Raw genomic sequence first — 18,280 nt, forward strand, 5'->3', positions numbered from 1 at the left:
TGTCACTATACTAACTGCTTTAATGAAAATGTTTTAAATACCCATGTTAAAAAGAAGAAATGGTCAGATTGGATAAAAAAGCAAGACCCAACTTTATGCTATCAACAAGAGATCCACTTTGAATATAAAGGCACAAATAGAATAAAATAGGTTAAAAGTAAAAGGATTAGGGATAAGATATGGTAACAATTAAAGCTGGTTATATTAATATCACATAAAGTAGATAAAAAGAAATAAAAGAATAAAGAGGGTCATTTCTTAATGGTATAGGGGTCGATGTAAGAGGATATAACAATCCTAAATGTTTGTATACCTAGTAACTGAACTTCAAAATACATGAAACAAAACCTGACAGAAGTAAAAGGAGATACAGACAAATCCACAACTAGAGTTGGATTTTAACATTCTTCTGTCCATAATTTAAAAGATCTCTTTAGCTGCTGTAAGGCTAGTCTGGAATGGGCCAGATGAACTGTGACTAGACCAATAAAAATATATATATATCATATACGATTTTACTTACTATACCCAGTGGTACCATGGTATTGTCATTAATCATTTCTGTTCTAAAACGAGATACTTAGCATACAGATTTCCGTCTTCTGGCAGATTATCCTAAATCACACTGAATACCTCAGGGGGAAAAAAAATCGATAGCCTAGGGCAGTAGTTTTCAAACTTGGGTATCAGAATTACCTGGAGGGCTGGCTAAAATTCAGATTGCTGGGCCCCATCCCAGAGTGTCTGATTCAACATGAGTAGAATAGGGCCAGAAATTTGTCATTTCTAACAAATTTCCAAGTGATGCCAATGCTGCTGGTCCTGGGACCACACTCTGGGAACCACTGTCCTAGAATTTTGTCATTCATTTCTCCCCCACTGATACCGAGTCGGTTTCCAAACAATGCCGGAGGCGGAAGGATTCGATTCTCATCCGTGCGGAAGCACTCACCAGCTAGGCGAGTTCCAGGCCGCGTAAAACCGCGCGAGAGTTTACGCGACGACGTCTGCGTCTGCGTCACGTCGGCGTCGGCCACGTTCAGCGGAGACGGGAGCAAGATGGCGATTCCGGGCAGGCAGTGAGTGATCCGGGAGTTAGGGTCAGGCTGGGGAGTGAGACACCACGGCGACTGTGTCTTTGGCCGAGGAGTAAAAGTGCGCTGGAAGTGAAGGGGCTGTGTCCTCAGGGATAGACTCGAGGAAAAACGAGAAATCCTGAGGAACATATATTCCCATCCCCCCCACATTTTCCAGGATGGAAGCCCGAAGTTTGAGGGAGAAACTTGTGAGGAAATAAAGGAAGTTAGGCTGAGGGGCAGAGAGCGAGACTTTTCTATTTTCCAAAAGCTCGGTCTGAGGCCCCTCAGTCTTGCTTCCTACCCCGCGCTTGAGTTTCTCCCCGGTTGGATGCTTTCAGGGGCAATAAGAAGAGAGACAATTCCTGGCTTTCTTAGAGGGCCTTGTTCTCCTTGGCAGCTCAAGTCTTGATTCCCGCCCTCCCTTCTCGGGTTAGGAATGTGCTGAGAAGCCACAGAAAAGGGTAGGCATATAGGGAACTGGTGGTATAAGTTGCCGCAAAAGAGATAAATGTTGTATGTTCTTGGAAGTTTTACCTTTGTTTTGTAATCCTCATTTTTGATGCGGCTTACCGTGATTTCTGCATCTTTAAGGCCAAAACGTGAGAAACTAAATGTGTTGGATCTGATAGGATGATTTTTTCAGACGCTCCAAGACAAAGCAAGTGAGCTTTATTAGTGTAATGAGAACTTGCCCCGTGGCTACTTGGGTTTCTCAGTTAATGTAATCTTTTAAAAATTTATTCATGGGTGACACTATTATTCAGTAAGTTCTTTAAAATTGTTTTAAGTACCCAGTAGGGGAAAAAAGTATTTTCTTGACTCTTGTTAGACCTCAAGGATAATTCAGAGCATTTTTATTTTTAGGGGACAGCAACTGAGCTTTCCAGGAACATGTTCTTTTTAAAACAGGACTATAATTTCACTACTTAAAACATATCTGAACTCTTCATTTACTTCTCTTTGATTAAAATGGTATTTTGATTTGGGCCCGTGACCAGAGATGAACACTTAGAATAATAATTATAAAATCTTAACATGTATTAGAACTTTTAGATTGTTGAAAATCAGAACTAGTGTTATATGTTCATATGACATGTTTGGTTTGACTTGGTAGCTTCATCTGGAAGAGGTGGTGGATGTATTATTTTTTAACACTTAAATATAATGGTGTAATTTCTATTTCAAAAAAAAATACGCAGGTATGGGCTTATTTTGCCAAAGAAAGTACAGCAGTTGCACCCTGTTTTGCAAAAACCTTCAGTGTTTGGGAATGATTCTGATGATGATGATGATGAGGTAAGGGAACCTATGTTTCTCTACTGCATTGTTGGAAATATAATTTTTTAAAATTGAATTTGTGACTATGATACCTTTGCTTGCCTTAGTTAGTTGTTAATACAGTGTTTTTGTAGCATATTGTAATTTATGGGAATATCAAAAGGAATATTTAAAGAAGAAAACTCCAGTGATTTTTTTTTGTAAGTCATACATGGATAATCTAAGAGATTTTTTTTTCCCAAAGTCTGTGAACTTCAGTTATTTTTAAGCAGTCATACAAAGTAATTTCAGACAACTAATAGTGATACAACAAAATTGCTGGTGTAACGATCGCTGGAAATAAATTAAGATGTCACCTACTTGTTAGAAATTTTTATTAGCAAAGTAATTTCTTATGAGACTACTTTTGTGGTTATGCAGTGTCTGTTAAATGTAATTACTCAGTTGCAATTACAGTAATATATAGTTATCATTGATAGTACTACAATAATGACATCTGATACGAACATTTTATATTTCAGCAGCCAAAACAACGTTTTCCTACGAAGCCCACAGTTTATAAAAACCCCTAAATGTGTGTTTACTTCATACTTCAGTAATTTTCTATACTTCTAGAAGACCTTTGTAGCATTTAATCTGGTACTTCCTTTGCTCTGGCAGGAAAATAGCTTCTTTTCATTTTTTACTGATTATGTAATAGCATAGTTAGGTAACTGAACATGTATGATGCTTTGCTTTCCTTCTCCTGAAGAAATTGACTCTACGTTGCTTACCTTTTTAAAAGTTGGGTTATAATTTACATATAATAAAATTCGTGGATTTTAAACATATGGGTTGATGATTTTTGACAAAGGTATGTGCCCCAGTCAAGATGTAGAACGTTTCCCTCTCCTCTGAAAATTGTTTCACACTCTTTCGCAGTTTACTTCCCCACATTCTGCCTCAGATAATTATCTTGTTTTGATTTGTATTTCACTGATGGCCGATGATGTTGGCCAGTTATGTATCATCTTCAGAGAAATGTTCATGTCATTTGCCTATTTTTTAATTGGGTTATTTCTCATTTTGTTGTAAGTTGTAAAATTTTTAGTTTGAGATACAAGTCGCTTGTTAGATATAATTTGTAAATATTTTCTCCTATTCTGTGGGTTGTCTTTTCACTTCTTAATAATGCCCTTTGAAGCACAAAAGTTCAATTTTGAGGAAGTCCAGTTTTTTTTTCTTAGGTTGCTTCTGCTTTGGTATCATACCCAAGAAACCATTGCTTAATCCAAGGTCATGAAGACTTATACATGTTTTCCTCCAAGAATTTTGTAGTTTTAGCTCTTAAATTTAGGTCTGTGATCCCTTTTGAGTTAATTTTTGTATATGGTATGAGGTAGAGGGTTCGATTTCATTCTTCACATGTGGATGGATATCCAGTTGTAGCAACACCATTTGTTGAAGTCTCTTCCCCATTGAACTGACACCCTTGTGGTTTGTTTTAATATACAAATAATTTTTAAAATCACTTACTCAGAACACAAGAGAAAAATATGACATACTTATCCTGTAGTGTCACATAAGTTATCCCAGCATACCATGTGATACAAATCAATATATATACCCCAGTTTGTGAAGGATGGGATTACACAAGTGATCTAGAATGTTTCATGTGATTGCTGTTTCTTTTCCATCGTGAAATAAGGCCAGTGATAGTGGATACACTAGAGTCAGAAAAGAAAGACCTAGGGTCATTTTGCTCTTCCCACCCTCTCTCCCTCCCTCCTTTCTTTTACATAGAGGAACTTTAATGCAGAGAATTTGTTATATGAGTGATCAAAGACTTGAGAAGCCACAAGAGGATGGTGAAGCAATGCAGAGATTAGCAGTCGTAAAAAGCAAGAATGATAAATGGAGGAATGCAAATAGAAGCTGGATCCTAGAGACCAGGGGCTAGGGTTACCTGGTGGGAACTAGTCTTTTCCGAAAGGTGTTGAAGCCACTGGGGAGATTCAGTTTTCGGTAGAAAGGCAAGGAGAAATACCTTGTCTTTTCCCTTTCTCCTTCCCTTCGGTATACTGCCTTTGTCTTCTATTGGTAGAGCGCAGCCGGAAGCAACTGACAAGGGAGCTGCCGTTTAGTTCTTAACCAGCAGAGAATACAAACTGTTCTTTAACATAATTTCCTTAAGTATAAGGAATTAATCTAGTGAATTCCAGCTCACCCTTGTGTATTATTTAAATGTGAGGTTTGAATATAAAAATCTCTTCTTTAAAAATTAATCATTTTAAGCAATAGTAAAAATTTTGGTGTTCTGGAAAACACAGAGATAGATGTTTTATGGTTTCCCTCCTGAGGAGGGCATTTGATATACCTGGAGAGGAGCTTCTGTGATGCAAATCCGTCTATTCTTATTTCCAGCAATTCAGCAGAAGCAATTAAGAGCCCAAATTTAAGATCAGACTTTACTTCCAACAGTCCAGCGGGGGGGGGGGGGGGGGGGCTAACAAATGAATTCTATTTTAATATGTGTTTGTATCCAGAGTTAGTTTAAAGTGGGAAAGTGGTAGTCCAGCACTTTAAATTATTATCTAAATAGTTCCTCTTTTTAAAATCATCAGAACTAAATAGAAATGATTATCATTTTGTTCAAAAATAGGGGAGATGAAGAGTTTTTATCTCATATGAGTAAGAGGTTTATATTTTATCTAAATGCTGCTTTCTAATCATAAGTGTTTGAGTGGTTTTGCTATGATGGTAATGTGTTTATTTTTTTTTCTAGTCTGTCGTCTCTTTTCCAGTCCCATTGCCACCACTTTCATTACTTCTCTCTTGGATTATTTTAATAGCTTTGTAACTAGTTTCCCTATCACCTATCTATCTCTCCTCAAATTGATTTAATTTTAGTGAGTTACAATGTGTCAGTTTCTGGTGTACAGCATAATGTCCCAGTCATGCATATATGTACATATATTTGTTTTCATATTCTTTTCTGTTAAAGGTTACTACAAGATATTGAATATAGTTCTCTGTGGTGTACAGAAGAACTTTGTTTTTTATCTGTTTTTATATATAGTGATTATCATTTGCAAATCTAAAACTCCCAAATTTATCCCTTCCCAGACCCTTTCCCCCAGTAATCATAAGATTATTTACTATGTCTGCGAGTCTGTTTCTGTTTTGTAGGTGACGTCATTAGTGTCCTCTTCAAAAGTACTTTTGATAACCAGTATTTCACAAGAGTTATGAGGTGGTTAGGGACTAAAATAGTTAGATGTTACACAAGTTAAACATGGAACTTCTTTAGGATATTTCTCCATGATAAATGCTTGCTCATTTTGCACAGCATGATGAATTTTCGTCTTAATCTTGGCATTTGGAATGCTTATTTCTAGACATGAGATCCAGTTTTGCATTATAATTCCTATCCTGTGAAGCGGTATGATGCATACAACATGAAAATTGTTGCTTTTGGATAAAAATACAGAACTTCTTGATCTCCTTAGATAGTTAAACTTTTAGTTTTATTTATATAGAAATATAAAATATGTCAGGTAAATGGTGGATGATAGTAATAAATAGCACTTTGAGTGCTCAGAAGCCATGGTATAGTCCTTTTGTAGGTTAAGCATTCATTTTCATAAAATGTAAGGCATTTATAAAAACATAAGAAAAACCCCAAAGCCCCAGCAGAAAAATGAGGAAAACATATAGACCATCACCACAGCAACAAAAACTTAATCCAACAAACAGAAGAGAAAACAAGAAATAAGATAAATAAAAAACCACAATACAATAAAGAAGAAATCTAAAATGACAGCAATAAGTCCAAACATATCATAATAATCTATTTAGACAAAAGCAAAATATGACTATATCTAAGAGATAGAAAAAAAGTAACGAATGAACGGATAAATTCAGAAAAGCTGAAAATAAAGAGATGAAGAAAGAAACAGCTTAAGTAGGCTAAAAAAGTTAGAGAACAGAGCAATATTAATTTAAACAAATTGAAGTCAGGGCAAAAAAGGAACAACCCGTAGCTTGCTAATGGTAAGAAAAAGTTAAAATTTTAATCTCTGAACATTATAATACATCTGAATCAATAAAGTATTTTAGGTTGTGGTTTTTCATTAGTTATAATTCTATAGTTCCCTTTTTTCTGGATATACTCTGGTATAGTTCAAATAAAATGACAGTGTTATGTAGACATGACAAAACATTTATGAAAATGGCATGAAATTTGGGTTATTTTAGTGATGGCTAAGAATTTTTTATACTTTTTTCAACTGAATTCCTAGATATTCATGATACTGAATATGTCTAATATTCACTGTATAAGCAGTGAGATTTAAAGTAATTGTGCAGTTTTTCTAAAAATTTATTCCTTAACCTGCTGTTGATGAGTGAAATAGTAACAAAATGCAAGAAGAAAGCAAAAGATAACTATTAAGTTACAGAATTTTGTTAAGAGTGGGAGCAATGACAAGAGAATTCTGTTCTCCTTATTTTTATCTCCTAGTAGAATAAGAGCATTACAGAAGTAACTGAGATAACCCAGCTTATGAAGATAAGATGAAGTGGGAATTTTTGTTCTTTTTTAGGAAGGAAATTGTGTTAATCATGAGTCCTCATAGATATAAAGTTACTTTGTGAACCTCCGGTTAAATCTGTGTTTTGAGCCATAAATTTACTTATGGTGACATGTTGGCGAATTATTTCTTAAAAATTTTTTTTTGGTCTGAAATACAATGCACAAGCATTGTTGTATTTTCAACTCCAGAGGTTTGGTTTTGTTTTGGTTTTTTGGCTTTTTTATAATTTCTTTTTATTGGTATTCTTTATTTGGTGAGACATTGTTCTGATACTTTTCCGTAGTTCTTTAGACATGGTTTTAGTTCTTTGAATACATTTATTCTGTGTGTGGATCATACTTTTTCTTGTTTCTTTGTATGTCTCATCATTTTGGGTTGAAAACTGAACTTTTAAAATAGTATAAAATGGCAAGTCTAGAAATTAGAGCCTCCCTTCCCAAGATTTATTGTTTTTGCTGGGGTTTGGGGTTTTATTTGTTTGTTTAGTGACTTTTCTGAACTAGTTCTTAAAGTCTGTATTCGTTGTCATGTGTGGCCACTGAAGTCTGATTAGTTAGCTTAGTGGTCAGCTAATGATTTGACAGAAACTTCCTTAAACACCTGTAAGTAGTAAGTCTCCAGTTTGTCTGGGGCTCTGTGTGTATTTGGAGTGTGCCTACAAGTACACAGCCAGGCATTTTACAACTTTGCCTTAGTCTTTGCTTCTTGCTTGTGTAGAGCCTCATGTCAGTCCTCAAGGTCAGTTTTGAAAATTTAGGACCTACCTTCTTAGGTCTCTCCTAATCATGCAAAAGGTCTATGTATGTATGCATTTGGCCTTCATGATCCCCAGGAATATGTTGGCGATTTCAAAGGCCCCAGTGGATATTCTGTTCCTCTGCTTTTCTTATTAAGCTTTTTGTTAACCTATTGTTTTCCCCAGCTGTTATCACTGTTACACATTGCCTCAGGCCACCCTGATGTTCAACAGTTATCTTTAATTGTTTTTGACAGATATACCCAGGAATAAGTCTGTTTTACATCAGCAGTTCTGTTAAGTCAGATAAAGACAGCCTTGTGAATGGTGTCTTCCAGGGAACCTCTAGACAGGTCCAAAAATTCTCTGGGTAGGGGTTTTGATGGAACCTCATCTGCCCTCTCCAGTGGCTGCCAGACTGTTGGTTTTTCTGCCATGATTATGGTCTCTTGTTTTTAGGCTACCATGGCACTAGGGAGTTGACAATGGAAATGAGGCAAGTTAAAACACCACACAGTTCTTACCTGGTTTTGGCTGTTTTTGAATAAATGCTGCTTGGACTATTGTAACCCTTTGGTTAATTTGCAGAGTTCTCAAAAAGCTGATTCTGACCCTTTTTTGTCAATGTTTTCATGCTTTTATGGAAAAGAGAATTTTTGTTAGTTCTGTACTCTCCCATATTCAGTGACTTCCCAGATTGTCTTTTAAGCTTCTCCAATACATTTTTGCACACTTAGACAAAGTCGCCTTACTATTTTACATTTCTGCCAGCAGTGCACAATGGTCCCAATTTCTCCATATCCTGCCTGGTACTTTGAATATTACTGATTATTTTTTTGATAATAGCTGTTCTGATGGTAGTGAAGTAGTATCTCATTGTGCTTTTGATTTGTATTTCCCTAATTACTAATGTTGTTGAGCATCTTTTCATGTACTTATTGGCCATTTGCATATCTCTTTTGGAGAAATGTGTGTTCAAGTCCTTTGCCCATTATTAGATTATTTGGGATTTTTTGTTAAGTTGTAGGAGTTTATTCTGGTTATCAATCCCTTATTAGATATATGACTTGTGAATATTTTATCCCATCCTGTGGGTTGCCTTTTCACTCTTTTGATGGTGTCTTTTGATGAACAAAAGTTTAAAATTTTGATGAAGCCCAGTTTATCAAATTTTCTTTTGTTGTCTGTGCTTTTGGTGTCACACTGGCTTATAGTTTTCTTACTCTCTTTTTATCTGGTGTTGATTTAGCTTTCCATCTTTTTTCCTTTCTAGAACAGTGGCTCTCAAGTTGTAATATAGAGCCACTAAAGTGTCCCTCAGATCCTTTCACAGGGTCTACAAAATCAAAACTCTTTTCATAATACCAAGACATTATTTGCCTTTTTTTCTCTCATTTTCTGACAGATGTACGGTGGAATTTCCCAGATACTGCATTACATGTGAATTGCAACAATTTGAACACAGAGCACATGTGGGAGAGTCCAACAATCTTCTGTTGAAGAGACTTACAAAAATATAAAACATTGCCATTATTCTTACTAAATTTTTTGTAGTTATTTTTCATAAGTATTGCTACTTTTTAATGAATTAATATTAAAAATTTGTTTTAATTTCTAATGTGGTAGATGTTGATAGGTATAACTCATATAAACAAAAGCTCTTTGGATCCTGAATAATTTTGAGTGTAAAAGTATCCTGAGACCAAAATGTTTTGAGAACCTCTGCTCTAGAACAGTTAACAGAGAAAATATTTTCCTTTAAAGTATTTTAAAATGCAGTGATACTTTGCATTTGGTCCTTAACTATCTAAATTTCTTCTTTTTTAAAATCTCTTCCGATTTCTACTTTTTTGGCAAATTTTGGTTATTTACATTTGCCTAAGTAATCATTTTTCTAGGGATTTAAATGATATTTGTAGAGGATTTAAATAATAGTTTAAAATGCTTTCTAAATATCTCTTCTGAATTTGTAATTCCTTCTCTTTTTTCCCCCTGATGTTGTTTATTTGCTATTTCTCTCCTTTTTTCTTGGTGAGACCTGGCCAAATTTGCCTATGTTATTACCTTTTCAACAGATTTGCTTTTTGATTATAGGTTATCACACTACCTTTTAATTATTTTATTACTTTATTCTATGTTATTTCCATATTCTTTATTATTAGTCCGTTCTCTCTTTCATTCTTCAATTGAACATCTTTTTTCTTTCCTAAGAAGTTTATTAATGGCTATAAATATTTCTACAGTCCTGCTTTGCATGTCCTAGGCTTTGTTATTTACCAACTTCATTGTATTTTTGTGTGTGTGTGTGTATATATATATATATATATTTTTTTTTTTTATTGAAGTATAGTCAGTTTACAATGTTGTGTCCTCATTGTATTTTTTTTTAAGATAGCTCGTAATTTTTGTGTTGGTTCTTTTTTTTAATGCAAGAGTCATTTAGAATTGTGTTTTTCATTTCCAGGTATCTGGTCTTTTCCTTTCTGTTTGCTGTTAATTCTAATGCATTTTGCCTGTGAACATGGTCCATGTGACTTCTGCTTTTTGTAATTTCTTAACATTTCCTTAGTGACTCAATACAGATTTTGTGACTGATCCGTGTATATTTGAAATGAAATTTTTTTTTCTGTTTTCTTTAAAATACTGCAGATGCTTAAAACATTTATATACATATATATGTATATATACTCATTTGTATGTATATTCATGCATTCATTTATTTACTGGACATGAGCAAGTTGGCTCTCTGTCATGAGAGACCATAAAAATTTGTAAATGTGACCCTTTAGGTGGGACTTGTACTCTTTGGTTAGCTATAGTTTCTGTCAGTCCCTGTTGATTACGCTAGGCTGCATCTCTCTGGCTCTGGAATGAGTTTACAATCCCTGTCCAAACTGAACTGTATTATTATTCAAGTCTATACCCTTTCTCAGTTGTTACTTGTTTTTCTCTGAGTGTGGAATGGTAGTTTTCTGCTGTGGTTTCAGTTTGTTGATTTCTCTGTCTTTTTAAGTGAGTTTTACTTTAGATGTTTGGAGCTATGTTAATTATATAAAGATTCATTAATATCTCCATAGGTTGTTCTTTTTTGTTTTGACTTCAGTTTGTTTAAATTAATACTGCTCTATTCTCTTTTTTTGTCTATTCATGCTGTGTTTGTCATCTCTTAATTTTCAGCTTTTCTGAATTCATTTATTCATTTCTTTTTCTGTATTTCTTGGATGTAACTGTTTTGTTCTTCTAAATGATATGTTTGGACTTATTCTTGTCATTTTATGTTTCCTGTTTACCATGCTTTCTTATTTATCTTTTTTATTTCTTATTTTCTCTTTTTTTCTGTTTGTTGGAATAAGTGTTTGTTGCTGTGGTGATGGTGGTTGTTCCATTATTACCCTCCTCTATGGGAGTTTTACATTCTGTTATTTTAATGTTTACCCTTAAGATTTTCAGCACAATGATTAGATTATTCTCAGAGTGTTTAGACTATTCATGTCCTCTTAGATAAGTCAAGAACCTTAGCAGTTTTTTACTTCCTTCCATTTTCTCTTGTTTCCTCTTTTTCTGTTATCTTACATTGATTGCATCTGAGATTTGAGGTCCATGTATTTTTTTAACAGTACATCCATTGTTGATTTCTGCATCCTACTTTTTACTTCCTTTAGTATTTTCTCAAGTAATTCTTTTGGAGAGTACCTGTGGGTGATAATCTTCAAATCTTTGAAGATCTGCAGATGTCTTTATTTTGCTTTCCCTCTTGAAAGATAATTTGGGTATGTACAGAATTCCAAGTTCAAAATTATTTTCCTTCAGAATGTTAAAATAATACTTTGTTTTCCCCTTATATCCACTATTTCCACATGGAGGCACCTGTTATCAGTCTGGTTCTTTGTAATTAATCTTCATGCCCAGCTTCCTTCCCAGGTGTTGTTAGGATTTTTCTCTTTATCCCTGGTATTCTAAAATTTCACCAGGGTAACTCAAGCTCCTGTGTTCAGTATTCTTGGTTAAGGGCAGAAATGAAATCTTTGAATTTACCTTTTCCAAAAAAGGCAGTAGGTAAAGATCCACCTACACTGCTACTTCTAATGTAAAAACCCCAATTAATTTATCTTCTCTGTCTTCTGCTCTTTGTATCCCTTACCTTAGAACATGTAGTGCCCTTGGAACCATTTCTATCTTTTCTAGTATTCAACCTCTGACATTTTGGTTTCTTGCCTTCTAGCTTCCTCAAGTTTCCAGTCCATTGAAAGTACCCCTTCTTGTTTTCTAGTATAATTATAGATTTCTTTTCTGTCATTCTGAAGGTTTAGAAGAGGAGGAGGAGGCAGCAGTATGTATTAATTTGCCACCTTAAACCAGAAGCTTTGCATTGCCTTCCTAGCTGTAAGATCTTGAGCAAATTTATTTAATTTCTTTGTTTCAATTCCACATTAAAAAAAACACTATAATATCTAAAAGTTTACTTTAAGGGTTAGAGGTACCTTAAGTAGCTAGTATAGTGTGTGTGGCACAGAGCAGAAGTATAATAAATGGTAATTATATTGCTATAATAAAAATAATATCTTCTTTGTGTGCAGGAACTGCCATCATTACTTGTTAGTCATCTGAAAGTGTCCTGTGCTGTCTGCATCCCACTTTGTGTTAGACTGTCCTATTTGGGGACCTGGCTTTTTGTGACTCTTTAATAGAATCTTGATCTCAATTTTAGGTTGAGTCCATTAGCTGAGAACCATTATATTAGAAAAATTTTCCATACAGAAGGCAGTAATAACCATAATTATATTTTTGAGTTATTATTTTATTTGATTTTTATACAATCTCATTGCACCCTTTTTATTCATCATTTTAAACTGACAGTTTCTAATTGGAAGATGGTAAAAGCTTTACTTCCAAATTTGCTGTTAAGTAACAAAATTAGCTTTCTATTTTCCTAAAACCATACACCTCTTCCTCATATACTGATAGGCTTTGATGTTGCTTATTCTAGCTTCAACATAAAAATCATTTAAAAATTTTTTTCCTTTATTTTCATGTTGTGTTTCAGTATGTATAGTCAGACAAAAGCAATAATCCCCCATCTCATTCTTGGATTTATCAAAAGCTGAAAATAAAATAGATCAGATCACTTTCTGAAACAAAATTACTTTATTAGTTTGGTAATAATTTGAGGTTACTTTAAAGATAAGAAGCAGCATATGGGAGGAGATTCATTTCCTGCCTTTGGACTTTATCTGCAAGAACTACATCTTCAGTGTCAAGAGATTGTGTACTTGTAACTGAACTCTAATAAAGTCTGTGCTGGGGATGCTGCACACCTGACTTGGTCATTGTGGTTATATATTATATGCCAAACTGTTGCTTGTCTTTTGAAAAAAATACATTACCAAATGTGTTTCATTAAAATTTGGCCTGTGTGGGTAGGATTAAAAGACCTTCAACTGTTGATTACAAGCATGCTGGTTATTACCAACATGGGTAATGATATTCCTTTGGAAAATAAGTTTGTGTTTCTAAGAGGAATAAAATGTAGTTTACCTTTTATTGGTGAATTAAGCAATAATTGGAAGAGGTGTTATTAATTATAATAAATATGTTTTTACTAAATCTTATAAAATATTTTCTGCCATTCTTTTTGACTGATGCAACATAGGATATTGAGAACCGTGTTCTGAGTTTTTTTCCCTTTAATCCGTATCTTATATGTGAATGTTAAAGAATCATACTCTTTCTTATGAGTAGTCTAAAATTACCTTTTTTACACTCCTTTTATGCTCCTCCCACTTTTTGCTGTATGTATCTTTTCATTACAGAGAAATTGTCACACAAAACAGATAAGATTGTTATTTTATAACTGCAACCTTCATGACATTTTCATCTTTCTGTGTGTATGTGTGTGTGTCTTTCTGGAACTGTGACATCTGTGGCAAGGAAAGAGCTGTTACTCATGCAATAAGCTTTTTTTGGAAACATACGGGGAATTGTTAGTCATACTTCTCATTTCAAGGCACACATCAGCCTGCACAAGGCTCCTTTCTTATTTTATTTATTAGTTTTCCCTTACATCCCTCATCCCCTTTCTCATTCCCTTTAAACAGTCTGATGTGTTTGATATATATTCTTGAATTATGTGTGCATCCTTTTGTATTGTGTTATTTTGAGTGTGTATATTTTATATATATAAATATCATTGTAGTATAGCTTTCACTTTTTTCAGTCAATACTACATTATCTTGTATATACCTAGTTGATTCTAACTATAGCGTATGCATGCACTGTATTTTATTCGATTCCCTCAGAAATAAACATTTAAGTTATCCTCAGTTTGCTGTTATCACAGCAACACTATAAAAAACATTGTTGTACATGTCTCAATGAAAGCCAAGTAGAAAGCAAAGGGTTTCTTTGGATTTCAGCGAGTGGGGTTTTTGCATCAGGGAGTATATAGATACAAGATTTCAGTAAATACTGGCAAATTGCTTTCTGGAATGTCTACCAATTATATTCTGTTAGTGGTCGCTGTTTCTTCATCTTATTAACACAACAGTTTTTCCCATTCTTAGTTGTTTTACTTTGCACTTCATTGATTATTAATTATTAGAGATTTCTTCTCTTCTGTAAATTTCTCATTCATATTCTCTGTTCTCCTTTCTATTTTATTTCCTGTCCCTTTTATAATTCACAAAATAGATTCACAACAATCTGTTCACTTTTTGTTGTGACAGCATTTAAACTGGGCATGTAGCTGCTCAGAGTTTATATTTTCTATTTATCATTAGCTAATTGAGACCATGTGGCTCATTTTGTCAGTCAACTATAGGCAAAAATATCTCATGCAATTCTGCTTCAGTATCTTAAAAGTTTTTGATGTGGACTTCTTTTTTCCTTGTTTTAAGTTGGAATATGGATGGATTTATTATTTCGGGCCATGACTCAACTTCCTCTGTACCCTTGTGACAACTGAAAAGAGCTTAGGTTTCTGAATGACCATGTGGAAGAGAGTCTTGCCAAACTGAACTGTCCTCTTAGAACAGTAATGTAAGAAACAAATGTAAGTGCAGTATTTGAGAGCTAATTTGATGTTGTAGTTTAGAGTTGACTATAATGGTGTGTTCTTTATAGAACCTAAATTATCTCGTTTTAATATAGTTAAATCAATTATCCCCTATGTGGTTTGTGCTTAAGAAGTCTTTTTTAAGAAGGTCTTCACTACCCTGAGAGTACCAAGATATTCACCTATCTTTTCTTGTAGTAGATTTGCAGTACGTTTTACATACAGGTGTTTAATCTATGTTGAGTTCACTTTTTATATATATTGTGAGGTAGGGATCCAACATTATCTTTCTTAGAATGGTACCATCTATAGGCATTGCATGCTTTACCTTCTGATTTGTGGGTCATGTTTATCATGTAAAGTTACCATTAATTCACAAATCTGCTGCTAAGCTCTTGATTTGTTGCAGTTGTTTATTATGGCTTAGTAGTAAATGTTACTATCTAGTAGGGTGAGTCCCTTATTTTGCACTCCTTTTACAAAGTTGATTAAGTTTTTTTAGATCTTTATTTTTACATAGACATTTTAGAGTTAAGTTTGTGAAATTCCTTAAAAATTAAAACAAAACTCTCCTGATTTGTATTGGAACTGCCTTGGATTGATTAATCTTTAAGAAACTACCGAGAAATGTGGTACAGTTCTCTATTCATTTAGACTTTTTTATGAGGTAATTTTTTTACAACCCCCCCCCCCCATTTTGTTGTTAGCCAAGCCTTCCAGTAGTATGTTGAACAATGTCCCTGTCCTTGTGAAACTTATAGTCAGTAAGGGATACAGCTAAGTAAGTTGAAAACTTCAGTATGGAATGATAAGCAAAATGAGAAAATACAGATGTACCTAGGAGGTACAAATATCTAACACATTCTCTGCATCAGGGAAGATTTCCTGTAGGGGGCCAAGACTAGAAGGATAAATCATAGTTAATCTAAAGAGAGTTAGGTATACAAAAGTCCTAAATTTGAAAGAAGGCATGGTGTGTTCAAGAGACTGAAAGTAGCTAATTAAGAATGGATTCCCCCAAAAAAGATTTTTAAGTACTTGATATGTGTCAACATTGTTTTAGGCACTGGGGATTATGCAGTGAAGCAAATAAGGTTCTTGTCTGGTGAGGAACACATAATTATCTCTGTCATGTAATGATAAAGTGCTTTGAATGAAATAGTATTCATTAATATGCTATGCTTTATAGATAGAAAACAAGTTGTAAATTTCTTGTTTAGCGAAGAAAATAAAAGTATCTCCTTTAAAAAAAAAAAGATCTTAAATGCTGTCCTGTGTACAGAAGTTCAAGGAGAATGTTGTGTTTACATAATATTATAAACCAATACTTTAATTAAAAAAAAAAAGAATGGAACATAGAGAAACTAAAAAGGAATGAGCCTGAGGGAGTTTAAAGCAAGGCTAGGATCCTCTATGTCAGATATTTCTGAGTAGTTCAGATAAATACCAAGACTGTTGATTGGATTTAACAAGGGTTTTAGAAAGATTTCTGTGGAGTGGTAAGAACAGAGGCCAGGTTGCACTGGGGTTGAGGAATGACTGTGGCTAGAGGTAACGATATAGACCACTTTAGCTCTTATGGGATGCCAGGAATTCTTAAGGTGGCTACAGGGAGAGCCAGGTGGAGGGGAGGGGGGATCTTTGTTTTCAGATAGAAGGGATTTGAACATGAGTCCTAATGTACTTAAGGTTTTTTTGTGAGAGGGAGTTATGAGGAGTCCCTGTTTGATGCCAGTATCATAGGTATCATTTAAAAAGGGAAAAGACAAGCCATAAGGGGGAAAAGATATTTGCAACCATAAAAACAGGAGAAGATTGTTGTCCAAACTATACCAAGAACTCTAACAAATCATTAAGGAAAAGCAAAAGAACTCAAATAGGAAATTGTACAAAGACATGAGTAGGTTTTTCACAGAGAAGCAAACTTAGTTGACTAATAAATACTTGAAAAGTTGTTCAGCTTCATTAATAATAAGGGAAATGCAAGGTAAAATTGTTTTATGCCCATAAAATTGCCTGAAGAATAAAATGTTCCACAGTATAAAATGTTCATAAGTATAGAGTAGTAAGAATTTATAACTGTAGGAAGGAGTGTAAATTGGTTGGACCACTTCGGAGAATAATTTGTCAGTATTTAGCACAGTTAGATAACATACGTCCTGCAGTGTAGCAGTTCTGCTCCTACATAATTGAACATTTGTATCAGGACACATGCACCACAATGTTTATAGCTTTTTTGCCAAAAAAAGAAAAAAAAAAGCCCAAATAAATGTTCATCAGCAGGGAATGGATACAAATTCAGATCCTGCAAAATCATGTAGAGACATATATTGTAGAGGAGGTAAAATATTTCTCCACCTTACTAGAGACTCTAGCTGGTACTGATAAAAGACCAATTAGCAGGAGAAAAGCATATGTAGGTTAACAAAGAGTAGCAATTGTGGAAAAGTAAAAATTTGAGGAGTCTAAAGGAAGATAGTTATTCTAACAAGGTCTGTTTGTATAGATTTCTCCTGGCCTTGACTCCCCATCTCTGGTGATAAGAATGTTTCTAACTCCTAGTCATGGGGAAGGTACTTTTCACATGGGAATTTTATCTCTTGCTTTTAGGAAGAAAAAGGAAGGTCAGAATGTCCTTGCATCTGCTGTTTTTCAAGTGTCTTTAACTCAAATGTGTAGCACAGCAGAGGATGCTCAAAAAGAAGTGCTCTATCTAATCACCTCATGCTATGGGGCATATATTTTCATTTATAAGTAGTTGCTAGTAAAGCCACTCTCAGTTGTAAAGAACCCATTTCTAGCTATGCCGTAGCTCCCATGGCTAGTGAAGGATTCAGATGTGTGCATCTTCCATTTTCCTGTGTTTTGGTGTACTGAATATGAAACCTTAAGGAATCTTAACACACAAAAGAAGATATGTACAGCCTTTTAAATATTCAACAGAATAGATTTTTCTGTTTCAGTAGATGTTGAATCATACTGTACAACTTCAAGTAAATGCCAATCTTATATTTTATTAAGTACGTTGATAAGTGTACTATAAAGTGAAACATAGTATACATGCTTTACTGGTGTACACTTTGGTTTAACTGAAATACTCTGAAGGAAAAAACCTATAGTGACCATTTTCACATAATTTATTCTAATATAAGCATTTCTTCATCCCCATGTTCTTAAACATGGGCATAGCAATAATAGTGGTAATAATGATAGCCCTTATTGAGCACTTCTTTTAGCCAGATACTTGCCAAATAGTTTTCACATATTATCTCATTTAATCCTCAAAAACACCCTTGTGAGATAGGTACTATTAATATAGATGAGTAGCATACACCTACTATACTATTATATAGATGTATAGCTTCATGTAACTACCACCACAATCAATAACACAGCTAGTAAGAGAGAACAGTTTGAAACTGTTTCTTGAGCCTACACTTGTGACCATTATTATTCTTTACTTCCTCCTTGTGCCATACAGTATGAGAACTCTAAAGTTAGAGGCTGATGTGTTGGTGGTTATTACATCTTAGTTTTGTTTCATTTATAGGCACATAAACGA

General features: G+C 34.3%; 1 protein-coding gene across 3 annotated transcripts in view; it reads left to right on the forward strand.

Annotated features, from left to right (window-relative positions):
• Positions 1-1,011: 1,011 nt before the first annotated feature.
• Positions 1,012-18,280, forward strand: part of NSRP1 (nuclear speckle splicing regulatory protein 1) — a 36,602-nt gene continuing 19,333 nt past the window's right edge. For 2 of the 3 annotated variants that reach the window (XM_074343182.1, XM_010958237.3), the window contains exons 1-2: positions 1,012-1,079; positions 2,279-2,375. In XM_074343182.1, the coding sequence (XP_074199283.1) occupies positions 1,060-1,079; positions 2,279-2,375 (117 nt within the window). In that variant the 5' untranslated portion in view covers positions 1,012-1,059. Of the gene's footprint in view, positions 1,080-1,373; positions 1,541-2,278; positions 2,376-18,280 lie in introns of those variants that run through there. The other variant, XM_074343183.1, reaches the window with a different exon arrangement.

The sequence above is a fragment of the Camelus bactrianus genome, chromosome 16 (assembly GCF_048773025.1).
Source record: "Camelus bactrianus isolate YW-2024 breed Bactrian camel chromosome 16, ASM4877302v1, whole genome shotgun sequence".
Classification (NCBI taxonomy): domain Eukaryota; kingdom Metazoa; phylum Chordata; class Mammalia; order Artiodactyla; family Camelidae; genus Camelus; species Camelus bactrianus.